Raw genomic sequence first — 21,635 nt, forward strand, 5'->3', positions numbered from 1 at the left:
TTAGATTAAGCCAGGCCTTAGTGATATTAAGACACTTTAGGATTTTTACAAACACACCTTACCAAAAACTGGTGTGCATCTAGAAACAAAACAATGACACTGATATATTTTTTATTTACTATATCAGTCCAAGATAATGTGCATTAACAAGCACACAAAAAGTGAATGAAATAAGCACAAGTAGTTGGTAAACAAAACGTACATACGTGGGTGCAGATAAACAGAGTGGCTAAACAAAAGAGAGTGCATAATATTACAAAGAGTGACATGAAATATAAATGAGAACATTAACAGGTAATGCAACTGGATCTGTCAGTGGGAAATAAAGCCTTTATGTGCAATGACAAAAGTACTGTAGTGTGAAAGTGCACTGAAGGAGGTGAATAAATCACGTGAACTGGAATTGGTCTGCTAGCATTTCACAGCATGATAACGTCATTGAAAGTCTCTGGATGCTTGTTCAACAAAGCAAGCATGATGATGACAGCTATAGCAGAGCATTGATATAAATCATATTAAGACTGAAAATGTAAACTAAATGTCTATATATTTCTAGTTATTTGGTTACCGTACTTTAATGACAAATATAAAAATTCACATTTCCAGCCCTGGTACTTAGTAAATATTAATTCCATTTACTGGGACGTTATTCCATTGTTTATTGCTGTGTAGTTCCACTACCTACCACACTCTAGGAGGCGGTAGTGAGCTGGAACCGGTAAGGAAGCCGTTAAATACGCGACGAGCAAACAGCAGTCATGGCGTCCTCGTACTATCAAGAGATGCAGGATATTTTTAAGAACAACAATAAAAGCAGAGAGTTCCCGGCACACAGTGCAAAAGTACATTCCGTGGCCTGGAGCTGTGATGGCAAACGACTGGCATCCGGCTCGTTTGATAAAACCGCGAGCGTGTTTGTCCTGGAAAAAGATCGACTGGTGAGATTCATGGTGGCCATCAAATCATAAATGTTCATCGTGAGATTTGTATACAAGCCAGACGCTTTCATCTAAATCGACTTACAGTGCATTCACGTTATTAGTATTTGCGTTTTTTGGCAATCAAACCCTTTGCGGTGCCACATGAAAAATATTGGCATTTACTATAGTATATACTTCAGTGTTCAATATAGTAAGCTGTATTATATAGATACTATACTGTTTCTGTGTCTTAGCATAGTGAATACTAAAAAAATTAACACAGTACTACAATTGATTGAGTCAATATCGTTAATACAGTATACTATAGTATGCTGTTCTATTAACTATAGTAAAAGGAAATATTATACATTACCAAAATGAAGCAATTATTATAATATACATAAATATGCTACAATTTATTATAATGCATATTAGTATGGTACACAATAGTTTACAAATTCACTATAATTAATACTACAGTTTACTATAGCACATCTTTAAACCATTCGGCAGACGCTTTTATCCATGTCATTTTTGGTTTATAAAATGACCAATGAACATACCGATCGAAAAAATTCACCATACCCTTCGTCAAAATTTTAGACATACATTATTATTAGGGATCGACCGATATGGATTTTTCAGTGCCGATGCCGATACCAATTTTTGTTTCATCAGCCTTAGCCGATGACCGATACAGGCTGCCGATTTTCTTGAGCCGATATTTGGAGCCGATACTGGTTTTGCTCACTAAATTTACATCATAAAAAATATGTAAAAAATTGCATGTTGTTAAAAAGAGATGTTATTAGTTTGAAAAGTTCTTACATTTATTGTAGTCTAGGACTAGTCTAATACCTGTCCAGGAAACCGCCCCATAGAGATGATAAAAAAAACCCACGTTGTTCAGCTATGATCAGCTGTTAAGCCGAGCTTTCAATGTTGTCGTGAAAAGGTTGGTTGTTTTTAGTCACATGACCTGCAATCGCTTGCGGGTTCCAGCACACTCTGTCTGTAAATTATGCCGGAAAAATCGGCAAACACGGCAGCCATGTATCGGCCGATGCCGATACACATAAAACGCGCAAATATCGGCCCGATATATCGGCCGGCCGATATATCGGTCTATCACTAATTATTATTTACTGTGTTTTACTATATGATTGATTATATAGGTGAAGGAAAACAACTACAGAGGTCATGGAGACAGTGTGGATCAGCTGTGCTGGCATCCCACCAGCCCTGATCTGTTCGTCACTGCATCAGGAGACAAGACCATCCGCATCTGGGACGTGCGGACCACCAAGTGTATGGCCACAGTGAGCACGAAAGGTGTCGCATTTAACACGATCACTTTATTATGTGTTTGCCGTTTGATGTTATTTGACCAATGATTGACCAGCGATCACTGTCTGTTAGGGGAGAATATCAACATCTGTTGGAGTCCTGATGGTCAGACCATTGCTGTGGGAAACAAGGATGATGTTGTAACTTTCATTGACGCCAAGACGCACCGTGCACGTGCTGAAGAGCAGTTCAAGTTTGAGGTCAATGAGATATCCTGGAATAATGATAACGACATGTTTTTCTTGACAAACGGCAATGGATGCATCAACATATTGAGGTAACAGTTCATCTGCCCTTTGACTTGAAATCTTTTGAATCCAATTTATAGTTTTTGGTTTTCCTAAATTCATCAGGTGCGTTTATCCAAAGTGACTTGCAATCCAATTTTTTAGTATGTGTATGGGAATCAAACCCACGACTGTAGCATCATGCACTACCAGTTGAGCTACAGGAAAACTGTTGTGATGGTGAGAGAACTTAAAATCCTGATTTCTCTTTGAGTTACCCTGAACTCAAGCTCATTCAGTCAATCAATGCCCATCCATCCAACTGTATCTGCATTAAGTTTGATCCCACTGGGAAGTATTTTGCCACGGGAAGTGCAGATGCTCTGGTCAGTCTGTGGGATGTGGAGGAGCTGGTGTGTGTCCGCTGCTTTTCAAGGTCAGTTAATGTCCACATGAAAGCAAAACTCAACCTATTTCCTTTGTTGTAACAATTTATGCGTGCAAGTCAATCCACAACAAAATGTCATTTTGGCTTTGTAATATTTAATCAAAGTCTATAAATGTACATCCCTCCTTGAATGGCGGTCTTTCTTTGATGTTAATTTAATGGCTTGGGCATAACAATGTCGCAACTTCTGTATCACATGTTTTAAGTGTATCTTCTGGACTTTGAGTGTTACCTTGTGTTTGAGTCATTTTTTTGTGCGATTTACAACATAAAATCATATGTAATGTAAATATAGCCTTGATATCTTTAATGTTGACTGAGTGAGGGGCGCTTCGCATTTCGTGTCTTGTGGAAATAAATGTAGATGTGCTGCGAGCACAGTCAAATCGAGAGCAATGATCTCGAGCTATTTTTCCAGGGGCGTCGGCACCCCAGCCACTTGAAAATACTTCACAGGGTTCCCACGGGTCATGGAATTTCTGGAATATCATGGACTTTTAAAAGGTCTTTTTTATATATTGAAAGTCAGGGAATTTTATATATTTTTTGTCCAAGTCATGGAATACACTGCAAAAAATTACTTTCTTACCTAGAGTTTTTGTCTTGTTTTCAGTAGAAATATCTAAAAATTCTTAAATTAAGATGCTTTTTTGATGAGCAAAATGACCTAAAAAATAAGTATAGTTTATAGACAAAAAAAATACAATTTAAGTAAATTTAAACCTAAAACAAGCAAAAATATCTGCCAATGGGGTGAGAAAAAAACACTTAATTTAAGCAAAAATTTCTCACTCCATTGGCAGATAATTTTGCTTGTTTTAAGCACAAATTGACTTAAATAGTATAGTTTTTGTCTATAAATTTTGCTCATCAAGAAAATACAAATTGATTTAAGATTTCTTTTGATATTTCTACTGAAAACAAGACAAAAATACTAAGTAATTTTTTTGCAGTGTATCAGGGATTAATGTTTGTTGCTTTAAATTTTTGTTTCCATTTATAAAAATATAATCTGCTTTTTAACTTGTGACGTAAGGAATACCATTTCCGGGACCAAGTCTCTGCTAACTACAATTTAAACAGCTGTTAATTGGCACGGTTTATTCATTTCACGCATGTATGCTATATTTTTATGAACTCTGTGTACACATTATCCAGGCTCTCGGCATCCCGGTCATAGGTCATGGAAATTTAGCTTATTAGTTAGGGAAAAGGCAGGGAATTTTACTTGGAGTGGGAACCCTGTTTTCAGAATCCCACACGCTTTCCGATGTGGAAAAGGAGAAAAGCGCCGCAGGTGCATTTTAGATGCAAAATGTGAACCTCCCCTAAGGTCATGTCAGAGATATTGAAATCAAAGTTTTATGCTTTGAATCTCATAAATGGATTTTAGATAGAAATACTTAAACATGGATTTCATAAATATGCACACTAAGTTACTTTAAGTTGAAATAAAAAATGTATGGCTTTGGTTAATTATGAATACATTTTCAATTTCACAGACTAGACTGGCCTGTGCGAACTCTTAGTTTCAGTCATGATGGTAAAATGTTGGCATCTGCCTCTGAGGATCATTTTATTGACATCGCTGAAGTCGAGACAGGTGAGCAGAGCGACATTTCAAAATGTTGTGTTGTATGTGTGTGCCTGTTTATTGATTCATATTTGTTCTGTCTATAGGTGAGAAGCTCTGGGAGATTCAGTGCGAGTCTCCAACCTTCACTGTAGCGTGGCATCCAAAGAGACCGCTGCTGGCGTATGCCTGTGATGATAAAGAGGGCAAATATGACAGCAACAGAGAGGCAGGAACTGTCAAACTCTTTGGGCTTCCTAATGACTCCTGAGGACCAGTATTATAATGATGTGTTTCACCTGTTTTCACCTGTTCTGTGCCTCATTCTGCGTTTAAATGGATAGTTTGACTATACTACGAGGATAGTTTACGAATAGATTTCTCAATAAATATAAACTCAGTATTGTAAATAGCTGAAGTGTATTTTGATCAACAGATAAAGACATCAAAAGTGCAGCTACCCTGCAGACGTAAACAATGAATAGTTGGATTGATCCAACACAGGTGACATTGCTATGTATATGATTGACCATTTATAGATGTAAAATATGTGGATCGGGGATTCTTTGGGTCTCCTTTCAGAAAATACCAGCAGAGGGCAGCAGAGGATTTCTTAAATGAGCGAAGCTTAAGCATGTGTTTATACTGTTTTTTTTTTTTTTAAATGCATTGTTTTGTACTGTATTTTATTAAATGGAAACTGTTTAATAATTTAAAAGCCATATATGTTTGCTGGTTTATTTTACCATTAGCCTGAAAACACCTGAAGGGTAATACATCATAATTTAAGTTGGAGAAAAATGATGGTACCGTAACTAACAAAATGCTGTGTTGCAAGAAAATGATTTTGTTATTAAAAATTGTGTAAAGTAATATTTTTAATGGTGGCCTGAACGTCCACACTCAAAAAAAATGATTCATTGGATAAACTCAATAAAATTGTGGGCAGGATTTCCATCCAATATGAATGTGTACCCCTAACTCATAAAAAATTGCTTTACACAATTAAAATAAATTGAGTTAGTCCAACTCAATTTAAATTAAATGGCAATACTCAATTAGTTGCCTCAACTCAATTTAGTTTAGTCTGAATAACTCAATTTAGCGTAGTTTGAATAACTCAATGTAGTGTAGTCTGAATAGCTCAATTCTGTTATTTTATATAAAACGTTTTTGTATCATCTTAATTAGCATAAGCACAATCTTAGCATGCTAATAATGACAACATATGATACTTTGGATGAGCATGTGAGAAGAGATTGATCTCCAAACAGACATTAACACAGTTAGTGCTCATTGAGAGAAATACATCACATCCACAACCTAACCACAAGCGACACTCTTCTGCACGATGGTAACCAAACAATTTGAAAAAATATAACACAAACGCTTCTAAATCAATAAGATAAATGGACATTAAACACTATTAAGTCTTTCTCTTTACCTAAAAATGCATAAAATAACACTTAATTAAAAAAATTACTGTCCAAAAGCAGTTGCATGCAAAGCATGCTGGGAAATTATTTTTCCAGAACCCAAACTCAAACTAATTGTGTTAACGCAATTAAAAAGAAATCAATAAATTATAGTACATATTCATTTTGTGTTAGACTAATTAAATATATATACTTATTGCTCTTAATGAGGTATTTTACATTAATTGAACACAATTTTAATGTGTCATTTCTAAGAAGGGCTTGAATCATTTTTTTGAGTGCATAAAGATCTTGTGATTTTCAGTAACACTTTACAATAAGGTTGTATCAGAAACATTAGTAAATGTATTAACTCACATGAACAAGCAATAAACAACATAGTTTTTCAGCATTTATTATTTATTTGTTTAATGCCAATATAGTTATTAATATTAGTTCATGGTGCATTATGTAAACAGATACAGCGTTTAATTCAAGAAAGTTATAAGTAAATGCTGAAATTAATAAATCCTACAGAAGTATTGCTCATTATTAGTTAATGTTAGCTAATGCATTTACTAATTGTTACATACGTATGACCTTACTGTAAACTTACTGTAAAGCCATATTTATGCATGAAATGGATTAAAAAGTCATCTAGAATGATGATGCCTCTCTTAAGAAATAATTTGAAAACCAGCTGTGGGTTTGACAGCTGATAGGTTACAGTTATTTATTATATCCAGCATGTTGTAATCTTATCTGTACCACAACACGATGCCTAATGTAACACATATACAGTGAAATACAATCAGGCTGAATTTGTTGCTTAAGAACTGTGCAATAGCTTGTACTACATTTAATAATCTTTATTTTAATTAAAATAGATGTAACAACAGACCCCATTGTCAGGGTCAATTATTAAACATCACTTGCTTGATCTAATTTAAATTACGAATACAACATTTTCAGCAACAGCACATCATGTGATGCAATTCAGTCTGGGTTTTTTATATGGAAATGCTTGCTGATGTCAGCAACATTGTTTTGCGATTATTCTGAGGTAGTTGGGTGGTGAAGAAGGGTCACTGTAGGTAAGCAGGGAATAGTTTGTGAAACGAGATACGGCCTTACTGTTAATCATACTCTGTTGTGACAGACTTGCACAGCATGACCGTCCTCCATGCCCACTTTAGGAACTTCCAGCCTGGCCGGTGACAGCTGTCCTTACTCTTCTCTGGTGATTATCCGGCATGTCTCGCTTTGCCTTCCAACATACCATACAGGGCATCCTTTAAAAGCTTTTTTATGATACTTAATTCAGCCAAGCCAATTCTGTCTTGTGTTGTCCGGTTTCCGAAAGGAGCTACTTGGTTTTATTATTAATACATTTTTATGTCTTAAAGCCCTCCTAACCTAAAAAATGCACTTTTAAATGTGTTTCTGTCAGAAAACGAATCGCCAGTGTGTGTGCGTAGAAACATCCTGTCATTATACAAGTCCGTCTATTCTTTGTGTAATCCTCTTTAAACCACAAAAGTCAAACCAGGCTGTTGGGGATCCCCTGAGACTGGGGTCTCTGCAGAACAAAGAGGTGTTTCCCGATTTTGGGGAGTTTTCAAACTGAAATAGGTGTTTTTCCACACTGTAAAATGTAATAGCTGAGCTTACTAAAAAGATTAAGTTAACTTAACTTATTTAATTAAGTTTGTTAACCTTACTTAGTTTAACTAAGTAATCCCAACTTTTTTCTATGCAAACTCAAGTCAACTTGATTAAACTTAACAGATTAATTTAGCTCAACTTAAAATTTCAAGTATTTTCAAAAAGGATGACTGCACAGTAGGTGGCAGTAATGCTCCCAAGGAGTAAGTGGTGGCCTAACTGAGTGGTTAACTGAAGAAGACGACAACAGCACATGGTCGGATAAGAGCATGAGGAGGTAAGTTTGTGCTTATATATCATTTTTATTTTTTAATTGCTATGTTTTTATCGCAATATTACAATCACAGTTTGGAAACAGTAATATTTTGTCGTTAATAATAAAACTGATGCATGCTATTTGATCACAATTAGCAATCCAACAACTGCTAATCATGTATGTTTAAAGATAAACATATTTTCGTTCAAAAGACATAAGTAACTAATATGCAGAGGTAGATTGAGTAAAAATGTAATTATATAAAAAGTTAGTTAAAGTTAAGCCTCATAGTAATAACTGCTTGAGTAAAAGTAAAAGTATGCAATGGAAAAACTGCTTAATTAGTGAGTTTATAATTTGTGTTGGTGTGGTTTATAATAATAAACTAAATACTTAGAACTGCTTATAAAAGGTAAAATAGCACCTTTAAAGTAGGTGCTTTCAAAATTGTCACTCAAGTCAATGTAATGCAGTAAGCATGTTTCTACCCACCTCTGCAGAAAAAACATTAATAATTTCATACCTTAAAATGCCAAGTTATGTTAAATAAGAGATGTGCTGTATAAAAAGTTTTAAGTTTATAGAGTGAATGCTAAAAATGTTGTTTTTACAATTGCTTTTTAGTATCTATCAATCAATACTATGTTAATTGTATATTATTATTATTTAGCAGGAGCTTGTTTCTTTGAAGAGAGCGCATACCCTTCATGGAAAGTCAGGTAATTAACACACATTTTATTTAGGGCATGTAAAAACTTTTTATATCTTGATATGTTGTTTCTTTTGTTATCCTTCTTTCATATAGTAACGTTACTGTGGAGTACAACCAAGTCGCAAGCAAAAACCTCAAGCAAGAATTGTTCTCATCCCTTGCTAAACATTGTTTTTGAAGATTTTGAATGAAAGAAAAGAAATCTAGTAAGTATCTTTGTTTGTTTGTTTGTTTTAAATAGTTTAAGTCCATTTGCTAACTTTTAAGTAATCTGTTCTGACTGTTGATCTCAATGTTTTATGTATTATTTGTCAGAACATCACTGATGTCACTGCTCGGTGGACGGTAGTTCTCCGTGGTCTTGCTATCCTTCTTGCAGAAGACACTACAGACTTCCTGAAAACAAACATGGTTAGTATTCTTCTCGTTTAATCAATATGAGATGTCCTAATTTTTGTGTTAGCATTTAATTAGCATTATTAAAGGACAAGTTCGGTATTTTACACTTAAAGCCCTGTTTTCAGATTGTTTATGATGAAATAGAACGGTTTTGACTGAAATTTCGACATATGCGGCTGCTCTGAGAATTTTCTGGTGTTGTGTTTCGCCTCACACCTCTACAATGGGTTTAATGGTGCACAATCCTTCCTAAAATGCATTAAACTTTCGTTTACAAAGACGCGAAACTCACCGAGTGGTCAGGTGCGCCCACTGACATGCTCACACAAAAATCGCTGCAAAAGATGCCCTCCAACAGCTGTTTTAGCATTCGTTGTTAACTTGTGGACCTATTTTTCCAAACGCCTCACACCCGAACATTCTTCCGCTTAGAGCTTGAATATAGACACTCCAGCCCAGGTGGTGGCGCTAATCCACCTTTGCCAATTGCAAGAATACAAACAAAGTTCCCGGCGCGGAGTACCGTACCTCACAGCACATCTAATACAAGTCAATGGAGTTGGCAAAAACTACGATAAAACCTGTTGGAATGCGTATTTTGCAGCGATTTTTGTGTGAGCATACCAGTGAACACCCCTGACCACTCGGTGAGTTTCACGTCTTTGTAAACGAAAGTTTAATGCATTTTAGGATTGTTCCAGTGCACCATTAAACCCATTGTAAAGGTGGGAGGTGAAACACAAACACCTGAGGGTTCTCGGGGCAGCCGCATATGTCGACATTTCGGTCGGGGCCGTTCTATTTCATCGTGAACGGTCTGAAAGCAGGGCTTTAAGTGTAAAATACAGAACTTGTCCTTTAAAGAAATAATGTGTAAATAGAAGATAATTAAAGGCACCAAGGCACATCCTTTTGTCCCACAATTCTATGCGTGATCATGCTCAGGATTGGTCGAGCCTGGTTGAGTTCAATAAAATAAAATGGTGGCCAAGAAAGCAACTGAGCTCACATTTAGTGTAAATAAAGTAATATTTTCACTTTTGGTTGCATTTCTAGCAAGAAATTTGTATTGTAGTTTTGAACTCTTTCCCCGCCATTGAGTTATTCCATCAATTAAGAGAATCAATAACTTCTGATAAATGCTGTGAATAAATGAAAACATAATTTATTTGCCAGGTAAAGGTTTTATGCCAATTACATAACCAATTCAAAAATTATAAAGAAAGCAAAACATCAGATATTCAAAGATCAGTCTGAGACAGGGGCGGACTGGCCATCTGGCACACCGGGCAGTTTCCCGGTGGGCCGACGTACTTTTTGGGCCACTACATCTCATACTATCTTTGTCTGCTGAGCAGCCCAGTTAGCGTCTTTTTTTCTAGACAGACCGGCCCACTGACATTTAAGCAGCAGCCCATTGGTTATTTTTTTAATGACATTAAGCTGGCCCAATGACTGCCCAGCCCAGTCATCGTCCTTTTTTAGATAGACCGGCCCACTCAGCAGCAGCCCATTGGTTATTTTTGATTGACATTAAGCTGGCCCAATCACCGCTTTGGTCTCTGTGCAAGCGAGCATGCATCGTCGGTCAGTTCACGTGTCAAAATAGAGAGAGAGAGAGATAACACGCAAGGAGAAACAGGCTCTTCAGCAGACGCTGCAAAATGTGGTAAAAAAACACAGCAGGACCTTCAACACGCATCGCTGGTGATGATGATGGTGGCGGCGGTGGTACTGGCAGCACAGCACCAGCACGCAAAGTGTGTCAGTGAGGAGAGGGAGAGAGACGAGAGATAAGTGAGTGTAGTGGCTGGCTGCGGTAAGCAGAACTGCTTTCAAAACACAAGTTTAGATAAATACCCCTTGATAAAACTGAGTCAAAAACATAAAATTTTGGTGATAAAGCTGCAATAAAATAATTGCACTCTTTGCTCTGTGACTACGAGATTGTATTTGATTCGTAGATTTTTCGTTGATTGTCTGTTTCAAAACGTATCATTTCTCTTCAAGCAAAATCAAACAATCCAGGAGATCTGCTTACAGAAAAATATATGGGCTGCGTTCCCCGAAACCTTCTTAGCTCTACGTCGTTCTTAAGTTGTACCTTAAGCTGTACCTTATCGTTAATACGTGTTTCCCGAAACGTTCTTAGTTACGTATCCCTTCTGTAAGTCCTTCGTTCGGAAAGGTTGGTCTGGAGCACTCTTAGCTATACCTTATCCCACTTGACTCCGCTAGGGGCCATGACTGTGATAAAAGCTTGTGTAGATTGCAGTCTATATAACTAAATATCTGTTTAAAGAAAAGTTGAAGTACACCTCCGTGTTAAATTAGGCATTTTTTTTAATTTAAAGAATAAAATATTCACATAATTATACATTATTACACTGATGGTTGTTAGATTTTTAATATCAGCTGTGAACTATTATTACAGGCTTAAGAAACTATTAAAAAAGAGTTTGGGTGGAGGAGTTGGTGAAACTATGGCAGGCAGCTATACTGCGAATCTTACTAGTTCATTTGTGCATTTCAAATCCGTTAAATCTTTAGTTTACCGGCTATTTTAGCTGCAATAAAACAAATCAAGTAAAATCGCAGACCACGGGAGCACATTCATCACGAAATCATAATTGTTGATTTTCCTAAATATTATTATTGATGTTAAGTTGACTTTGCATCAAAGTTTTTTAATGTTTTCTAACTTTGAGGCAGCTTCTTTATAAACACTCAAAAGAAACTGCTCCACTTGATTATTGCTTGTATAAGGTCAACAAATTTTCCACATTAAAACTAATCAAAGCTAAAACCTAAAACAATCATAATATATATTTATATATCATATAATATATATTTTTATGTTATATTTAAGGTAAACAGACAGGCGCGGCTCCAGAAATGCGTCCATTAAGCGTTATCTGCATTGTAAACGCGCTGCTTGCGCAGTGTCCAAGCACATAAACGCGTGAACTAATGAACAACAATTCGTTTTTATATATTTTAAGTGTAATGCCAAGCCAGGTGACTTGCACGACCCACCTTATTCCCCTGTGCAACGCATTTATTGGGAACCCCTAATATAAATTATCCTTTAAAGTGAAGGAATAATGGATGCATTGGAGCACTTTATGCATGATACTTTTGGACATGAAGTTGCGGGTTTTGCATGGGTTTGATATTAAATAAAATATACAAGGTTGAATTTAGTAGTTTGCAATTTGAAATATTTTTACAAGACATTCCTCATAAATTTAACTTGAACTATTTCTGAAATGTTTCTTTAATAAAGAACACCGCTATCTCATAAAGCAGCAAAACCTATTACATAAAGTGAATAATTGATTGTCGAGCAATCGATATCAACCTATTCAGCACCATCGCCATGGACAGCACCTGGTAACGTCGTACGTAAGAAGGAATAACTTAAGAAACCCGCTAAGGTACAGTTCGGGAAACACGCCTAGAAACGGTAAACCTGTAGTTAAGGTTTAACTTAAGAGTCTTCGTAGCGCGCTAAGAGAGAACGTTATCGGGAAACGCAGCCATGTTTTTTTGTATATAACAACACACTTGACAGATAATCTTAAAAATATCTATTACTGTAATCACACTAGTTTAGTTCAGTGAATGTAGTGAATACTTTCTGTAAGTACTGCAAGTAATAATCAGTTTTCAATATTGCTGTAAGCAGGACTTGTATTTTAAAGTCAGCAATTCAATGGCAAATTTTGCCAATAGCTTGTTTTAGAATTCATAAGTGTGGAAAACTAACCTAAACTAAACTAAACTAAACTAAACTAAACTAAACACTAAACTAAACTAAACTAAACTAAACTAAACTAAACTAAACTAAACTAAACTAAACTAAACTAAACTAAAAACTAAACTAAACTAATAAATAACATGTTCTAGAAGTGTTTGTTGTGTCAACTCTCACTCTTTTCTGCTATTAATTGGGTTTAGTGCTTTTATGGAATTTGGAGTTGCTATTGCTACATATTTAAAGGGATGCAAAAATGGGTGATATTTTCAAGTAAAAAATCTTAGTATTTTTGTCTTGTTTTCAGTAAAAAATATCTAAAAATTCTTAAAATAAGATGGTTTTTCTTAATGAGCAAAATGACCCAAGAAAATAAGTCTAGTTTTTACACCCAAAAATTTAAATTTAAGTGTTTTTGTGCATAAAACAAGCAAAAAAATCTGCCAATGGGGTAAGCTTTGCATTTAGTGTTTAAGAAAATGTTCAAGATTTTTTGCTTACCCCATTGGCAGATTTTTTTGCTTGTTTTATGCACAAAATCACTTAAATTTGATATTTTTGGTCTTAAAACTAGACTTATTTTCTTGGGTAATTTTCATCAAGAAAAAGCATCTTAATTTAAGAATTTTTAGATATTTTTACTGAAAACAAGACAAAAATACTAAGATTTTTTACTTGAAAATAATTTTTTGCAGTGTAGTGTGGGCCGGTTTGGGCCAAAATGCCAGGGCCGAATTTTTGTCCCAGTCCAGCCCTGGTCTGAGATGTATACCTGACAGTAGCGAAATACATCAACATGACACTATGGGTTTTGGTTTATCGCATTATGAGTGAACAAAGCTTAATACAGGTGTTAACAGTGTGTAAACCGTTTTGAGCTGTCCACATTCGACTACATTCAGATATATTCAAAACAGATTAGAACCGCTTAAACACGCTGTAACCTGTATGCTGGAAATAATTTTGACAGGTACAGTTTAATAATACACAAAATTAAATCAAATGTCTTTTAATAACATATGATGTTATAGTTACAAATGATTAAACCAAATATTGTGTTTGTGACATTTGAACGTCTTGTCTTAAAACTGAAAATAAAAGGGTTTTTCTGTATTTGTTAAAAATAAGCTAATAAAATAGATCAAATAAAAATTTAATTTTTCTTACCTAATGAGAAAAATAGACACATAACAAGTGGGATAATGCACAGACAGCAGTCTGTTATCATGAAATAAGCCCCTTCAGTTTGATACAAGACCCTCTGCTTGACAGAGTCCTGATCACACTGTTGGGGATTATTTCTGCAAAAACAACCTGCTGCCTATACAATATACCTTACCTATAGAAGAGTTTTCTAACAAGATATTATTAATTAAATATGTTCCAAGGATGTTTTTGCACCACCAGGAAAGAAGCTTCTGCTGAAAGGTCCAAATTATTATTGGCAATTCCAACTGAAGCACTGTTACAAATTTAAGTGTCACTTCAAAAACTAGTAACATCACCTTGAACAGTTTTTAAATGACACATCCACTTTGCATTTGTATTATGAGAATGTATATTAATATTGCGTTTCTATCTTATTAGGACTGTGATGGTGACCCACCTCAACTATCAATAGGAATTCACAGTCTGGTGCCGGAGGACAGACACATTTCTCCACATGGTTTACAGCAATTATTTGGTAGGGTGTCACAGCCATGGATGGACTTGACAAAATATCACATGCCATGTGTTTAGTTTTTGGACTGATCGTTGTTTTAAATATGGAGTACCTCTTCACAGCTTATTTTGAGTTTATTCACAGGGTTTTTCTTTCCCTGGGGCACAAATCACTAAAGTCAAAACTGCCATCACTACAAAACATACTAATGTGAAGTAGTGTGTTTTGTGTGAAACAAGTCCATGTTACTGTAGATCTGCTGCATTTTGGGGTTTTTATTTTTTGTCAGCCTGGATACAAGTTCCAGAAAAACTCAACTTTAATTGCTGCAAAACTTTGATGTTTTAGTTAAGCTGTATTTTGCGTGTTTCTGATGGCAGAAACAAGATTGTTACTGTAGGTCTGTTGATGCAATTTGTGATTTTTTTATCAGTCACATGCCAACCTGGATACAAAACCAAAACTGCAGTCACAAAAAAAACTAGTTTTGAATTTGTTTGTCATGGTGTGTTCATTGTGTTTGTAATAACAGAAACAAGACTGTCTTAGGTCTATTGTTGCATTTTGGGTATCCAGATTGATGGGTGACTGAACACAAACCCCTTTCTTGTTTGTGTTTGTGTGTGTGTGTGTGTGTGTGTGTGTGTGGGTGTGGGTGGGTGTGGGTGTGCGTGCATGCTTGCGACAAAAATGTTTTACTTTGTACACTGTTAACATGTTTAAAATAAATGTTTTAACCCCATTTTGTTGCTTTTTGGCTTTACTCATTTTTGTTAGTTCAGCTTACTTACAAATGTAAGGCAATCAGTTTCCTTATATTTACAAGTAAAGTGAACAATAAAAAGAAGTTATCTCAACTAATGATTTTAAGTAAAGAGTACTTAACTTTACTTGATTAATAAGTTTAGTCTACTTGTACTGTTAAGTTTTGACAACTTAAAATCAATACTCTACCTTACTTGATAAATAAGTTTAGGCTACAAATAATATAAAGTTTTGCCAACTTAAAAGCAATACACTAACTTACTTAAAATTATGAGGCAATCAGTTTCCTCACTTTTTTAAGTAAACTCAACTTATTACATTTTACAGTGCACCTCTTTGTCTGATTGGCTCAAATTGAGTGGGCGATTCCAAATGCATTTTTGAGAAGAAGGTCTCTGCGGAACAAAAAGAGGCGTTTCCCAATTTTGGGGCTATTTCAAACTGAAATAGGTGTTGAAAAATATTGATGGCTTGATTGGATGGTTTTAAAATGCCTAATCCGAGTTTAAAAAACTTTACAAATTCTGCAGATACCAGAGACTATTTTATTATTGCTGAAGACACCTAGGTTAGGGGCCCTTTAACCCTAATAAGTCCCTTGGGGTCAATCTTACCCCAAGCCACTTTTCTTTAGGACATATAAAAAACTGGGCTTGATTCGGTTGTTCTAAATGGGAAATTCAAAAAATATTTTTTTTATTTGTCAAAATAAAATCAATGCATCTATAGAATAAATCCGAAAATTGCACGCAAACACACACACACACACCCACACACACACTAACACACACACACACACACACACACACACACACACACACACACACACACACACACACACACACACAAACAAAAACACACACACACACACACACACACACACACACACACACACACACACACACACACACACACACACACACACACATAAAGACAGACACACATGCACGCATAGACACACATACACACACATGCATGCGCACACACTTACATTCAGTCAAATTTTATTTTTAATGTCCTTTCTAATGTTACATAATGTTAATTTTAATGTACATAAATTCACAAAATGTATCACTAAAGTAGTGATTTAAGCAGTTGGCCACATCCAGTGAAATGAATGGGTCTCTATGGGCCTTTGCTGGTCGAGATGATTTAGGGGGCGTGCATACCAAAGCTTTTATGCCCACGGGCCACGGCCGGTGCATGTTTTCAATTGTTTCCAATTGAAGCTCTGCGTTTTCAAATAAGCCAGCAGCTAGCGGTTTGTCTAGGCATTTTTTCCGCGCTCGGCGCTGAGCGTCGAGAGTTGAAAGAGATTCAACTTTGGGTAAAAAGCTCTGCTCGTCAATGTCAGTTCTCACACGTCCAATCACAGTGGAGGGGGGCGGGACATTACCACAGCAACCAACCGGCTCACAGCTGAAGTATCACAGCTACCAAAGCGCTCGGCTGAAGAAAGCTGGCAATCGATGTCCTCCAGGTGTTTTCAGCCGCATTTAAATGTTTTGGTGTGGACAACCCCTTATTTCTTAAACTGCAATACTTTTGTTTTTTTCTAAACACCAGTTGACATAACATCTAAATCGATATCTAAAAACAATTAAAATCAAATTTAGATCATTTATTTGAATAACAAAAATTTGATATTTTACAGGCAATCTAATGGTGTAGTTAAGGAATTTAATGGTAAAAAGATACAAAAAGTACTTAATATCTCCCAAAACACAGCATTAAAGGCGGAGTCCACGATGTTTGAAAAACGCGTTGGAAAAGGAGACGGGCGACTACAAAAACACACTTATAGCCAATCAAATCAAATCAAATGCCGGGTTGCGTATGTGTGGGGCGGGTCTATCAACAGAAGGTCCAGATTCTATTGGGGTAGGGGCGTGTTTGTTTAGGTGATTTCAAATATCAACATTGGCTTTCAAACATCATGGACTCCGCCTTTAATGTATAGATGGGAAGTAAACAAAACATATATATATTATTTGTATCATTAAAAATGTATATATTTCTTGTAATCATTCTTTTAATTTTTGGGGTCATTTTTACCCCCACGAAACTCTAACGTATGAGGGTTAAAGATGCTTTGCAGATAGTTAATTCAAACATTAGATTCGTCACACAAATCTATGCTATTCTAACTACTTTATACGACATATCTGAAATAGAGGTTTTGTTGAAGGTCAGATAGGATAGTCCAGCACCTTATGACCCAGTGGACAATGGGCTTGCTCAGAGTAATAAATTGCAGGGTCCCAGATGGGAGGGGATTGATTGGATCTACCCCCTTTCCACCTTCTACAGTTTCTAAACAAATTTGCTTCTAAACGCCCTCTTCTGTTTATCTGTAAAACAGAATAACAGATTAAATTGTATATTGAACAAAACAAAACCGTAATACATTGATTGTATGTTGTATTGTATCTATGTTGTATACAAAAACCATAAGGATGGCCTTATGTTTAAAGTTCTTATGTTTTCTTTTGAACAAATTTGGACTGCATTTATCTAGAATTCTGTTAAATTATCTGTGAAGCCGTAATGTTATACTTGCATGTGTTAAATGGCACGCAGGGCAACTGTCCATACAAATTAACAGTTTAACTATTAAAAATAATGTTTTTTACAATTATTAAAAATGATAAAAAAGTACTTTGCCATTATTTTATTTTTAAAACCTTTTCTATTAACACATTTTACAAATATCACTAGCTAGGATGTTGAGATAATTGAAAAACTTATTCAACAATTTGGATGTTTTCAAATGTCAGGGTGGTACAACCACATCATGGGCCTTTTATAAAGAAGTTAAAGGTTTAAACAGTAAACATGATATCGCATCATCTAGTGAAACCATAGGTGATTTTTATGAAAATATTTTAGATTTCTCTGCAATACTGAAAAATAGCTACTTTAATGGGTAGACTGTTAAACTTTCTGTGTCAGGTGGTACAACCAATGTAAATCTTTAATTCTAATTATAATATATGATATTATGAACTTGGAGGCAACAGTTTATAAAGTCATCCAAGCAGAAGCCTGTTTAATGTAAATTAGTGTTAAATGTCAGGTGGAGCAACCAGGAAGTGAAAGGGTGTAACTGCAATGAATGTCCCTATGAAATAAAAAAAACATTTAGATAGATAATTTTAAAAATCATTTAATTTAATAACGTAGCTAATAATTCTAGATTTATAAAATTAAGCTAATATTGTAATTATTCATTTTTTTAATTATTATGTTATAATACTAAAATGTATAGTTTGCAAATGTTAGTTTTATGTTAAAGTTCTTTTTCATTTTTAAACCATCCTTGGATTGTAATTTTAAAATCCACTTCCAAGCAAATAAACAATCAGCATGACACAGCATTAAAACTTATCTGGCCAATAGAAAATGAATGGTTGTACCATCTGACATTATGGGGATATCAAAAATATTGTAAAGAAATGCATTGTTTCATTAATACAGTTTTTCAAAACACAATATTCCACCATAAAAATATGCATTACAGTACATCTATAAATATATTTTTTTAAATTGTCCACTGGGTTATAAGGTGCAGGACTGTCTGACCTTCAACAAAACCTCTATTTCAGATATGTCATATGAAGTGACAATTACAACATATATGTACAAATGTACATATATGAAATGCTATTATATCATGTATATATATATATATATATATATATATATATATATATATATATATATATATATATATATATATATATATATATATATATATATATATATATATATATATATATATATATATATATATATATATATATGTGATATAATAGCATTTCTGATAAGATTGCGTGTTTTATCAGAAAATGGAAAAAAAAGAAAAGATCATGCGAGTGCGTGTAGTGTTTAAAATATAGGTATAGCTATATCCTAAATGAAAGCATGTTTTACAGTTATTCTTTCTATTTTTTCATGTTGTCCATAAAATATGTTACAATGCATTGGTTTGAATTAGTTATATATCATAAAATGACACGGGTCAAACCCCACCACACATGCACAAATAAATGAAGACAGAAGTAAAATGCCTTCTGCTCTTTTGAGTTAAGATGACATGACACGTTTTCGTATCTCTCCTAATTTCCATTTCAATAGATAGAGCTCCCAGGTCCCTTATGAGACTCCCTGTGTCTCTCAGGTCTTAATGGATTAGTTTCTTCACCATCCATATTATTGGCTTTCTCTACTCTTCCAATTCGTCTTTGAATCTTTGCCTCAGTAATTTATGGGACTTGATTTGAAACAAAACATTTTTGACATGCAATTTATTAGCAGCCCACAATAACCTTTGGTCTTCTGACATTCAGACTCTCTGTTGGTTTGAATCTTTTGAACGAACATAATTTGCAATTCTCATTGAAGAATATTTTATCCTTGACCACCTGAACCGTTTCTGTTGAAATATTCAAATGATACTGCATTTATGTTAGATTGCATGTCTTCTTTCCTTTTGAATATTTGACCAGTTAGTCTCCATTTTGGTAGTTTATATTAGTAGTAAATGTCTATTGACAGTGATTGCAAAATAATGTATGTGATTTTTTACTGATTGCAATTCCATTTTAATACACCAAACACAAATCACTGCATGTCAAAGTGGGATTATTGGTGTTATAAATAATGCAAAGCCCCATTTTCTCAACACAATGACAGTCAATGATATATAAAGCAGTCAAGTGTCAGCCTCAGCTGGGTCAGGGGTCTTTCTGTGTAGAGTTTGCATATTCTCCCTGTGTCAGCGTGGGTTTACTCCAGGTATGCCGGTTTCCTCCCACAGTCCAAAGAGACACATAGGTAAATTGGAGATTTTTCAAATTGTCCTTTTCCAACTTGTGTTTACATTAACTTGTGTATAGATTAACGTTTGTGTAGACTATCAGCATATAGCCATAGATGCTGGAATGGCATTAAGAAATAAACAAATAAATAGTGAAGTATCATTTTCTCTTTTGCGCTAGCTCAGGTTGAGAAGTAATGACCTTGAAAGAGAGTGGAATTGAATAGACTGAAGTATAAAGTGGGTAAATAGGGCTATTTCGTAGGTGGCCAGTTGGTTAAAGAGGCTGAGTATGTGCAAGGATTTTGGGAGGTGAGAATCTGAACTGCTTAAAGATGTGAAAGAGCCAACGTTAGACGCCAAAGGCACAATAAGATGTTACTAATAGACTGCATAAAAATGATGAGACACCAACATGACTTGCTAAAATAAGATAACAAACACAAACCCCTTAACCCACAGTTAATGTAAACACACTGTACTTGAATATACTCTCTTATAAAACAGTCTGTTCTAGTCCTTGATTCTGATTGGTCGATACCTGTGTTTTATTTACGATAAAGTTAGTGTTTGATTCTGTGTATTACTGCTGAGCACCCTTAGCAACCACCCTTAGCAACGTGAACATATGTAGAAGATTCTGTTGCTGTTTACAGTCGGCCAGGGACTATTTTTCCAGCGTTGATCCATATTTTTTGCTTTATAAAAGTAAGGTACTCAAGGCTGTGCTGTATTGTGAATAAGTCACCATTCATCGCCATTCAGCTGTGAATTATTTCAGCACAGCTTCAAGTACCTTATTGCTTACATAGCGAGGTGTTTGGACATAAATGTGTGTTGGCAGTGTGTGAACACAACAACCACTGAAAAAAGTCCACACAGTCCTTCTTTTTAAATCCCAATTAAACCAAAGCAGTCTCACGTTGCTTTGATTCTCTTGTTAATGTGATGTCACACTGATAAAGCCCCGCCCACAGCCACTGACTGATAGTTCTGCATTAGTTTCTGCCATCAGCGAGTTGTAGCCTATAGACCAGTTCAACAGATGCAAACAACACCGGTCCAGAAGCACCTCCCGTTTCCGTTTTTTAACACTAGATAAACGTTGGGATAAAATAAACCAACAGAACATATAAACCTGAATTAACTGAAGTTAAACAAACATCTTAAAGATAATAAGATATGTAAATTAAAAAAATAACTGTCACAAACTGTAACGGGAGGTGTTTCTGGACCAGTGTTGTTTGCATCATTTGAACTGGTCTATAGTAGCTCAGTAGTGAGATACTACTGTCACGGACTGTATTCACTGGAATCAGATCTATTTTTACTGAAAATGCTCACTTTTTCTTTTGTTAAGGGAGTGATGAGCTACGGAAGTCGAGAGAGGACATGCACTATTATTATTTTTGCTTGCTTGTTTCTTGTGATCACGAGATAACAAGTTGTTTTCTCGTAATCACGACTTAATTTTCTCATGATCTCGAGAAAACAAAAGTTGTTTCTCGTTATCCTGACATGATAATCCAAATGTCATAATGTAATTTCCTGGCCATAATATTTAGTGTATTTTGAAGTGGACTGCTAATGCATAGGCCTACGTTGGGGTCTTCGCTGTTACCACACGTGTAGCTAATGTGTAGCCGATAAACTTAATAAATAAATAAAG

General features: G+C 35.2%; 1 protein-coding gene and 1 long non-coding RNA gene across 2 annotated transcripts; both read left to right on the forward strand.

Moving 5' to 3' along the window:
- Positions 1-725: 725 nt before the first annotated feature.
- thoc3 (THO complex 3) lies at positions 726-5,237 on the forward strand. The gene is made up of 6 exons (XM_055178518.2): positions 726-938; positions 2,096-2,252; positions 2,340-2,544; positions 2,769-2,930; positions 4,445-4,545; positions 4,623-5,237. The coding sequence occupies exons 1-6, from the start codon at positions 759-761 to the stop codon at positions 4,784-4,786; spliced, it is 969 nt and encodes a 322-aa protein (XP_055034493.1). The 5' UTR covers positions 726-758; the 3' UTR covers positions 4,787-5,237.
- Positions 5,238-7,624: 2,387 nt separating this feature from the next.
- LOC129423570 (uncharacterized) lies at positions 7,625-15,041 on the forward strand. The gene is made up of 5 exons (XR_012358104.1): positions 7,625-7,872; positions 8,522-8,570; positions 8,657-8,769; positions 8,879-8,974; positions 14,307-15,041. It is a non-coding gene; the product is annotated as an uncharacterized lncRNA (long non-coding RNA).
- The last annotated feature ends 6,594 nt before the right edge of the window (positions 15,042-21,635 follow it).

This window comes from Misgurnus anguillicaudatus, chromosome 16, assembly GCF_027580225.2.
Source record: "Misgurnus anguillicaudatus chromosome 16, ASM2758022v2, whole genome shotgun sequence".
Lineage (NCBI taxonomy): Eukaryota > Metazoa > Chordata > Actinopteri > Cypriniformes > Cobitidae > Misgurnus > Misgurnus anguillicaudatus.

Coding starts and splice junctions, on each gene's coding strand:
- thoc3 (XM_055178518.2), top strand. CDS start 759: ATGGCGTCCTCGTACTATCAAGAGATGCAGGATATTTTTAAGAACAAC. Junction 2,545..2,768: donor GGATGCATCAACATATTGAG/GTAACAGTTCAT, acceptor TTTCTCTTTGAG/TTACCCTGAACTCAAGCTCA. Junction 4,546..4,622: donor CATCGCTGAAGTCGAGACAG/GTGAGCAGAGCG, acceptor TTCTGTCTATAG/GTGAGAAGCTCTGGGAGATT.